The 10660-nt window shown below is 42.4% G+C and overlaps 1 protein-coding gene across 1 annotated transcript in view; it reads left to right on the plus strand.

Annotated features, from left to right (window-relative positions):
- The first annotated feature begins 1685 nt into the window (after nt 1-1685).
- dbpb (D site albumin promoter binding protein b) overlaps nt 1686-10660 on the plus strand; it is a 9472-nt gene continuing 497 nt past the window's right edge. Inside the window, exons 1-5 of the mRNA XM_054621473.1 lie at nt 1686-2161; nt 2376-2672; nt 3397-3915; nt 7267-7517; nt 8425-10660. The exon at nt 8425-10660 is cut by the window's right edge and continues 497 nt beyond it. Coding sequence (XP_054477448.1) covers nt 2483-2672; nt 3397-3915; nt 7267-7517; nt 8425-8640 — 1176 coding nt within the window. The 5' untranslated portion in view covers nt 1686-2161; nt 2376-2482 and the 3' untranslated portion in view covers nt 8641-10660. The remainder of the gene's footprint in view (nt 2162-2375; nt 2673-3396; nt 3916-7266; nt 7518-8424) is intronic.

Consider the following 10660-nt stretch of genomic DNA (forward strand, 5'->3'; position numbering starts at 1 on the left):
GTATGACTGTGTGAATTATGTGCCTCCTGTCTGCTGTTTACTACAAGATTAAGGCCACCAAGTAAACAAAAATGCTTGAGTATCATTCGGTAGTCCCACAGTTTAGAAATGAAATGGGTTCAAAGGTGAAATTAAATGCATGTAATTTTGCACATTTGTGAACTATAAATTAACAGCATTAGAAAATAGATTTTTTTTTTTTTTACTGACGTGCTTTCTGTGATTTCATGGTAGAAAAACCTGAAACATTGAGATACTTTAATGAGTAACACCAACCGTAATGTTGTGATTTGCTTTACTGTTAGACCTTGAAGTGAAAAGAGTTATTAGTATATGTTAAAATGAATTAAATGTCACAAATGTGTTTGCATTCAAACTAACTCACTTTCTTTAAAAAAAAAAAAAAAAAGATTATTCATACCCTCTGTTGTTTTAGGTGGGATTCCAGGTGGCTACAATCTGAGGAACCCACAGCTGGACAAAACTTCCAGTTGGATAGTTTTATTTTAAATAAAAACAGGACAGTTTTAACTAAATGGGCCCGAACCCCAGTATATCTAGACATTTAATATCCACATTTAGTGCACAATACTCATGTGAATTATGTGCATATGGAACTCGAGGGTGATTTAAGTCTGTCAGCTGTTTTCTTGTCAACTTCTACATGTCCTAGTCTGAGAAAAAAAAAAATGGTATGGTGAACTCCTGTGGCGCGCAATGTTGTGCATGTGCTCTCTGCAGCCGTACAGTAGACCAGACAGGCCCTCGCGCTTTTTGTGTTTCGAACTGGTCTCACGCGGCAGTGGCATGCACTGGGGGGAATCCGAGCGGGCAGGTTTAGCCGACCTATTTCTGTCCAATGGGCGCTCGTCGTGGGCGGAGCGACGAACATGTCCAGAGCCAATGGGAGCCCGAGCCGCGAGCGCACAGGCATCGTCCCCGCGTGCCTCGTACACGTGAGCTGGAACAGCTATTGTACGCCGGCAGGCAACGTGCTGAAACGTTCCTCTCGCCTGAAAAAACGGCACAGTCACGTTTTCTGTGGATTACAAGGAAACTGGAAAAGCCATGCTGCACTACCTGATTATTACACAAAGCCAAACACGTATGGTTCAATAGAGACGTGCAAAGGCTCGAGCCAGTCGTCTCGAGCATGAATATGTGTCTTGTCATGTCAAGGTTCACTAGTTTAAAGACAGTTTAACGCGTGTCCCCCACACTACATTACTACTACTTTATACCGGGCTTTCTGCAGAATAAACAGCCCGGTTAGGAGTCACTGCGTTCATACCCGTCAGACAAAACAAACAGCCTGCTGTGCTCGAGGTGTGGCACGAGGGGTAGGTGTGTCTCATAAATTATAAGCGAGAATTGAGAGATCTGCTAAAATCCTGGCCCCGCCCCCAACCCCCCCCCCCCCCCCGCGCTTCACTCGCTTGTTTCTCCAGGTGTGACGTCACGTGAACTGCCCGTGTCGGTTCCAGCTGAGAGAGAGAGAGAGAGAGAGAGAGAGAGAGAGAGAGAGAGGACGATCGGACGTGGACCTCGCGCGGCCCGAACAGACCTAAGCCCGTGCGCCCGTGACTGGATCCACCGGATGCAAAAAAAAAAAAAAAAAAAAAAAGTACAGACAGAGAGAGAGAGAGGAAACGACCCCCCCCTCCTCCTCCTCCTCCCCCCGACGGACAGCAGAGCGCGACAGCAGAGGAGAGAAACACCAATACAACTTGTCATCTGACCATTACAGTCACTGCTCTCGTCGCTGTGTGTGTTGTTGTTGTTTTTTGTACACACAGTTTTGTTGTTTTGACGGAGGTCTGTGTTTTGCAACTATTTTTGGGGGTCTTTTTTCTTCTTTTTTTTTTTTTTGATTGCCGGACGATTAACTCGGGATATTATTCTACAAGTTTTAATTGTAACATTTTCCTGTCCGTGCTTGTTTGCGGGTTTCGTTGTCATTTTTGACGTGTTTTTATTTTTATTTTTTATTATGGACAGTATTCTTTCTCAGATAGTCTTGAGTGTCCCTCCCACACGGGTCCTCTGAGAATAACAGCTCCATCTACTGAAGAATTTTAACAACATTCAACTGCAATGGAATATTTCGATGAAAATATTCCTGCAAGGAAATAAGGAACAACTGCACAACCCCAAGTGAAAGGTAACTACATTTAACTTTTCAAAGTATGATTAATCCACGACAATAATGCAATGCTCATACTTGTTATTGCATTACAATGGTTTCTTTATTCTGCATGGACTCTTCTCAAAACTATCTCTCCCTCTCTCTCTCTCCACCCCCACACCTCCCTCCTGCACACACACACACACACACACACACACACACACACACACACACACACACGCGCGCGCAGTCATTCAGCATACTCGTCCTATTGGTAGGCTCTCCGGTCACAGTTTGCCACGCCCCTTCCAGTGCCCCCAGTAGGCCTGTCTTTTCTACGACCCCATCTGGCCCAGGATGTCCAGGCAGCTCTCCCAGCTTCCGAACCCCGACCTCCCAGCTGGCACAAGCCCACAGTTTGGAAGTTGCACCCAGCCTGCAGGCTCCCTCACAGGGGGGCAACTCACCTCTATGGCGGGTCTTAAATCCCTCCTGCAGCACCCCATGAAGGGAGACCAGCGTTTAAAAGCCCCATGTGATGCAAAAGGTGAGCTGCCCTCTCATTACATGAAGTGATACTATGTGACAGTGCTGTTTGTGATGTACATACAGCACAAGCACATGGCTCGGCCTAATCTCCAATATGTGCAATGACAGAGCATGAATAAATCAAACCCCTCTGTTCCACCCACTGATGCACTTATCACAACACAAATATGCAACATTATTATATAACAAAACATTACATTTGTCTTATTTCTTTGCACAAAAGTCTGATGCACCACCACACACACACATTCACAATGACTCGTCCATGACCCTGATGGGTATTCACCTGGATTATAATCCCATCTGCGACCTCAAATTAGGATCCAGATTACAATGAGCGGTAACACGTTTCGGTTTAGCTCTAAAGCTGTGCAGTTTCAAAAATGTGCCGTCAAGTATTGTGAGATTTGTTCAGGAGCTTATGTATGTGTTATGACAACAAATTGGTTTTGGCTCTTGCTTAATGCTGCAATTCAGCTACCATCTGGTCCATCTGCGAGTGTGTACTTGTGTGTGGCACATAGGATAAAAGGGAGATTTTTGCAGAAGTGCATGTCATGAATACACCTGCCACCCTGAAGTATGTTGAGTTGATTGTTAGCACCCACTGACTCAAATGTCTCTAGAAAACCTTTTTTGTGATAGAACTCTCTTGTGCACCAAAAGTTGTTCATTTTTTAAATGGTTAACTAATTATGACGCTGCTCTCTTATCTCTGGTAGACAAAGAGAGGCTGGACGTTGATGAGGACTCCATTGGAGTGGGCCCCATGAGGAATGGCAGTGGAGTAGGCATCAGTACTAACAGTAATGGCTGTGGAGGAGGAGGAGGAGGAGGAGGAGGAGGAGGAGGAGGTGGTGGTAGTAGTGGTGGTGGTGGTGGAGGAAATGGAAGTGGAAATGGAGGAGGAGGAACTTTCAACCAGTTCTTGGGGCCCCTCTTGTGGGATCGCACCCTGCCTGCAGACGGGGGCCTCTTCCAGCTTCAGTATATGGACTTGGAGGAGTTTCTGACCGAGAATGGAATGGGCAGCATGCATAATAACAACAGCTCCAGTTCAGCCCAGATCCCCTCGCAGAGCTCCCAGTCAGCTGTGCCCAACCAGAGCTCCCAGTGCCTACCGCCCTCGTCCCCACCGGGCTCTTCATCTTCATCGCCTTCCTCCTCTTCGTCCCCGTCGCTCATCGGTTTGGAGGTGGCTCAGCCGCAGAGCCTCGGAGGCGGGAATGACTGTGTGCATGGTGAGTTCACTTACATGGACCGTTTTTTGTTCTTAGCTGAACCAGAGAGTGAAAAGGTGACCAAGGACGGTTCCCTTTTTCAAGGTTTCTCCTTATCAGCTCAAAACAGCAACAGCATGGAAGAGGGTTCTGCAAACTTCGCAGAGTTGAGAAGCTGAAAGAGACAAATTGTCCCCTGATAGGAGACCAGTAGACCCTACAATTAATAATGGTTGATATGCGATGAAGGTTATGTGGTGCGCTTATAATGTTCCCATCGACTAGTGAGTCAGCACTTAAACTATGCCTTTACAACAAACACAATGGTGACAAAGCATTTTTTTCCTCTGATCTCTTGAGGTCAAACTGAAGGCAGGAGATATACCGTCACATGGCTCCCGCACGCAAAGTCAACCCTGAAAGCGAAAACAGTGCAGAGTGTAGAAACGGCTGCTTAGCAATGTTGGGAAATGTTTGTGGTACGGTGCGAAAAAGTTAGGGGGAAAGGAAGACGAAGAAAAGGTAGAAGAGTTGAAAGAAAGGAGTCTCCAGATATTTGATGAGTCAACCTCCGAGCTTTGACAAGTAGGTTTGGTTGAGTTCGGCATGTGATCTGTGCACTGCAGTGTACAACAGCATTCAGTCCCAGCCCATTATGAATGTGCAGCAGGGTCAAAACAGTACTAAGAGAGAGAGACAGAGAGAGAGACAGACAGAGAGAGAGAGAGAGAGACAGAGAGAGAGAGTGGAGTCTTTGCGGTTGCGTGTCTTTAAATCTCTCCCCACTTCACACGCCACAGCCATGTGTGCGCGTCGGTACACGTGCCGAGGCTGTGAGTACTGGAGTGAGAGAACTAGAGGCAGGGCCAGTGGACACGGGGGAGGAGCACCAGGAGGAGGGACTAGAGGAGCAACAGGAAGAGTTTCCCCGTGCTGCTGGACTTCAAACGGGGACACTTGACCACAGATGAATGGCATTAGGTGCACTGATATCCAGAGGAGGATTTTTAACACTGTATGGGATGTTGACGCAGGACGTTTAGGTGACAAAGTGCATGTTTATAGACTCTGATAATGCATTTTATATTGCATGATAACGTCCCAATGCATTTTGGTGGCAATCTGTAATTCCAACTACAAAACATAGCACAGCATCATTTATTGACAGTGGATAAAGTTTAGATATTATTATGCGGCTTAAATGGCTTTGCTGAAGTTGAGTGAGTGAATGATTCTCGTAAGCTCTCCTAAAGCTTGAAACTTAAGAAGAGGCTGTATTGTAATCAGCAGAATCATAAAGGTGCCCAACAAACAGCTGCTTGATGAATATTAAATGGAGCAACACATAACAACCTATGACTATGTAACGAAGCTGAGCAGGAGAAGAGCGACTGTTAGTCTTCACAGCAAGCCTCGGGCCTTCAGCCTCATGAATGCTGTTATACAATTGTTGAAGTGTGTGCAGTCACATATTTGACTACTTCTTAAAAAGTAAGAGGTCTCCTTCTCTCAAGGTTGAAACACGTTGAAATGAATGCGCCAAATCAACTTTGTCAGGCTTCGCTCCAGAGCTTTTTATAAAAAGCAGGGAGAGGCAACCATGTGCCAAGGGAGGGCTGAGGGTTGTGCAGGTTTTCATTTCAACAAAACACTACGCCAGGCGGTTGCACTGACTACTTCCAACTGTCGGGTTCATGCATCATAAATCATTACAATCTTCTGGATTAGTCGCACGCAGAGGACAAACGTGCATAATTTCTGGCCTCTGTGGCACTTTGTTGCGGACAGTTTTCACACTGTTTGTTTAGACCCGCTGATTATGTGTTGTGGGAAATGCTCGACTTCATCTTGGTGCCTGTGAAAGCGCTCTTTATTTTGTTTTTGCTGTCATTGTCTTGGTGGAACATGGGAACATCATGTGAGAACACCTGGTGCGAAAACATTCCCTCATAATACCTGGCCATTATACAGCCATTAGTCATGTGATAGCTGCTCAAATATTACAGATCTAGAGATTGCACGTTAAACAGGTGGCAACACACAACATAGATAGATAGAGGCAGTTTGATTGTATCCACAGACTACTCTGTAAATGTAGAGGTTTTTTTTACCCTTAAAACCAGATTGGGTACTTTTTTGTTTGTTTGCTTGTTTCCACATAATAAGACTGCATTAACTACCAGCTTTGTTGAATTAAAGGCATGCAGGTGTCATTAACACTGTGGTAACTTGTAAAGCTGCAATAACAATGCTGACTTAAGTTCTCTCTGTTTGTCATAAAAATGTAACAGTTCCTTTAGCCAGATGAAATCATTTAAGGGTTGTTTTTGTTAATAATTGAATTAATCAGATCATGATTTAGGCTAACACTTGCCCCTGTGAGACATGGGAACAGTGAATGGAGGGTTTGGGCTCTTATAGGGAAGGAAAGTCAGTTTGAGTGAGGTGCATTGGGCCTTAAAGGGGGTAGGGTGAGGTATAGCCCTATACTGGCCCCACGTAAAGAAACTGGTTTTGAGGGGAGGGGTAGAAAGTTACATAACATTTCCATTTTTAGATTTCTCTTTTGCTATTTAGATCTGGGTGTTGGCTTTGGTCTACCAGCATTTATAGTATTGATTGATAACAATAGCCAATGGCATGCACCAGATTAACTACTAGAAATTATGTGGTTGTGGTTATGTGTGAGTTTGTCAAAGCACTGGTTTCCACTATAAATAGGATTCCCTGGAACATCAAGACCATAGTAACTCTTTTGTTTTTTTTGCAGTAGTACACACGATGACAGATTTTGGTTATGGTTTTATTATATTATGACAGTTTACTGGTGTGTAGTAAATCATATGTTTATCTGTGATTCTTTGAGCTAACCCAGGGTGCTGTACTTCATACAAAAGAGTTAAGGTGGAGATAAAATTTAAAAAAGTATACAATGGAATAGCTACAGCTATAATTGACAGTATCTCTCACTACAACAACTCGTAGCTCCTTTATATCTGTTTATCTGTGTGCTATAAATAAGATGTATTATATAATATAATTGTGTGCATTTTCACGGTAAATCCCTTAAATATTCTCTGAAGACAACCTTGTCCCTGAAAACCTTACTGTCCATGAAACCAGCTCTCAGTTCTTTGATATAAGTTAAGGGCAAAGGAAATGTTCCTTGTTGTTTATAACAGGAATAAAGTGGCTCTCTGCTTCCATCTGGTGGTCATCAGGATGTAAAGCTGCATGTGTTTTTACTGCTGTCTTTATAGACCGCTGTCATTAGCTGCTCTGTTGAAGTTTGACAATATAATTGATTTCAGGATAAATGTATTTCAGTGAAAAGCAATTAAAACAAGATTGTCCTTCCCCTTTTGATTGCAGGGAGTCAGACCAGCATGAACGACTCCTGTGAGTCGCCCTCATCTTCCTCCTCGTCCTCCTGTCCACCTCTGCTGACGCCCACGGACAGTGGCCCAGACGGGGTCGGCATGTACGACATGGATTCTTCGGACATGGATATGTCTGGCCAGCCGAACTACGACCCCAGGAGGCACTCCTTCAGCGAAGAGGAGCTCAAGCCACAGCCGATGATCAAGAAGGCCCGCAAGATCCTGGTTCCTGAGGGCTTGAAGGTGAGTGTGGTCTTAAGTCTTTACTGCATATTTAGAGCCGTGGTGGTCGATTTGCAAGTCATTTTAAGGCATGATTAGGTCATATGAAGGCACACATCATGAATTAATTTATTCTTGGTTTTTAAATCAAATTGATAACTTTTATTTGTATAGCACATTTTACAGGAAATGTAGCTAAAAGTGCTTTACGAATAAAAACACGACAACTTTTTTTTTTTTTTATAAAACAAAATGTATATATAGAATATAAAGAAGATAAAATGTAATAAGAAATTGAATACATGCATAACATAACATGGATACATTTGTTCTACCATCAATCCACAACCCAAACATTATTAACTTATATTGATTGAGAAGCTGGAACCATTTTTTTTTGTCTTGATTGAAAATGACTAATTGTTATAGCTCTAATTATCAGGTACACATTACTGAATTTATAATATAAGAGCAGAAATTACTAACTTGAGAAACCTTTTTTTTTTAAATATAAAATAGGCACATGCAAGGATCTTGGCTAACATTTTGCACTTTTCAAAGTAAAAGCATTAGACGTGAAAGAAGCAGCTCAGTAACAAAAGAGCAACAAAATAAAATGTACAAAATAGAAATAACATCAATAAAGCGCAGTACTGACCAAACTCTGAGGATGAAGCATGTGAAAGGAACATGTCTGTTACTCATTCACGGCCAAACGCCCACATTACCAAAAACAGGATAGGAGCTTGGCTGCACAATGATACTACATGCTTCTTAAGAAACAAGTCTGACCATTCATTGATTATTCTATTGAAGTACCGCTACCTAGTAATACCTTGATTCTCTGACCAAACGAGGTAAATTGAATGATAGGATCAAATTGGCAGTTTAATAATCAAAGTGCTCTATTTTTTTCATCCTCTGTTAGGATGAGAAGTACTGGACCAGGAGGTATAAAAACAATGAAGCAGCAAAGCGTTCCCGAGATGCTCGCCGTCTCAAGGAGAACCAAATTTCCGTGCGAGCCGCCTACCTGGAGAGAGAGAACGCCGCCCTCCGACAGGAAGTGGCCGAGATCCGGAAGGAACTGGGCCGCTGTCGCAACATCCTTAGTAAATACGAGAACCGTCTCGCTGACCAGTGATGAAGACGTGGCGCGAAATCAGGAAAAGGAGGAATATATAAGCTGGATTAAATTTAAGACTCTGAATTCTTTGGGTGGCACGATGGACAGAAATGGGGTCAAGAAAATGGTGATGATGATGATGATGATTATGATGATGAATGTAAAAGACAAGGGGAAGATTTGCATATTGAAGCTCAGGTGTCTTGTTTTGTTGAGGTGTCAGCTCTTAAAAGTGAAAGATGGAGAGAATAATTTAACAGATGAAATGATGTGACTTTTAAGAGTTTTGTTATTGGAGAATTGTATATTTTTATAATACTTAAGAAAAATTAGAGGGAGAGCAAATTTGGAGAATAATTTTGTATATTTTCTACATAGAGACGGGAGAAGGCTATGGTAAATATCTTTTTATTATAGATGAGTCCGGAGATGTTTAAACAGGTGGTCAGCCATCGATGGGTATTTTTCGACTTGATTATTATAGTCAGGATGCAGCAGCAGGGGGCGAGGACGCATGTAACAATTGTAATATAGAGAGCAAAAATTATCTTATAATCGTATAGTTCAACATTTTTGTGGATTTTATTCAAGCACTTAATTTTCTTCCTGTTTTGTTTCTGTCACTGGGGATGGGCATGCTAGAGGGAGACAAAAGGAGAGACCAGAGGAGACACCATGTAAACAGTCAAGTGCGTTCTGTTTTAAATGAACAACTAAATCCTCTTTTTTTTTTTTATTAACTTGAGTTTCTCAACAATATTATTTCTAGCGTACTTTGAGCTCAACTTTATGCGATTGGTACATCTTTTAAGAGTCCATACTTTTATCTTTGACTCCATCTATTTTTCTCTATCCCAGTTGAGTGCTTTAAATCTACTCTGGTATCTCACCTCAGCTGGTTGAAAGCCTGTTGTGATGCCCCGGGCAACTCTGCTCCCTCTTGATCCTCTCTTTTTGAATTGTTGGGACGTTTCTCTTCCTCTGTTTCTATATCCAACTGCTCTATTTCTATCCGCTCTCACTTACAGCCAATCCCCTCACAGTTATGCGCAAAACTCTTCCCATGACATTTTGTCCCCATGTCTCTCTTGTACCTCGGCGGTACAAAGAGTAGTTAAATCTCAGTGTTGTACTGTATTCTAAAATAGTAATCAATCTTCCCAGTAAAACGCACATCGTTACTTTACTGTACTTTATGAACACACTTTGATTAGCATTATTATGGGGGGAGAAATGTTGTATATTGGATAGGCCTATATTATTTTGTGTATTTGATGTATTCCAGGAGATGGGTTCAATACCCCCGTTGAATGGAATGGTGTTAATATCTCAGATTTCTGGGAGAAATAAAAGCCAAAATTTCCTATATTGATCCACAAAGCTTGTTGCTATTTAGTGCTTTTTTTCCAATACTGCTCCTTCCTTACTGTTTACTCCTTTTATTACTCTTTACTTTTTACTGTATCTATAAAACTCTCTGTGTATCCACAACACCCAACATGGAGCATGGTACACTATGTTATGCTCCTGGGGAGGGATGACTAGTGATAGAGTGTGATTTTAATCTCCTTAATGACCATGATGAATAGTTACCATTACTGGTATTATTATTATTGTTATGATTATGATGATTATCCCTCTTGTTGTTGCTGTTCTATATTATTGAATGAATTTCTTTCTTTGGATGAACGTGATCTTGAAACATCTTTTATCTTAATTGTTCCTCAGAAAGACTATTCAAATGAAAAGAAACTAAACCCTCAATCTGCTATTTGCATCCTGTCTCAGCCCTCCAGACATTACTCACTTCTACTACGGACACTACTGCCACCGTGGTTTCTTTGACCGTGGATCCCACAAGCGTGGCTGTATAACTTGAACATGATATTCATGCAGACTTACTTTACCTTTCGTGATGACCTCTTCGGTTCCCCAGCGGTGTACGGACTATGCACACTATCAATATGCTCCTTGTTGGTTTTATTTCAGCCTTTATCACCTCAATCAGTGATTGTTTGCTCTCCCAACAGGATTTAGT

The sequence above is a fragment of the Anoplopoma fimbria genome, chromosome 20 (genome assembly GCF_027596085.1).
Source record: "Anoplopoma fimbria isolate UVic2021 breed Golden Eagle Sablefish chromosome 20, Afim_UVic_2022, whole genome shotgun sequence".
In the NCBI taxonomy this organism is placed as follows: domain Eukaryota; kingdom Metazoa; phylum Chordata; class Actinopteri; order Perciformes; family Anoplopomatidae; genus Anoplopoma; species Anoplopoma fimbria.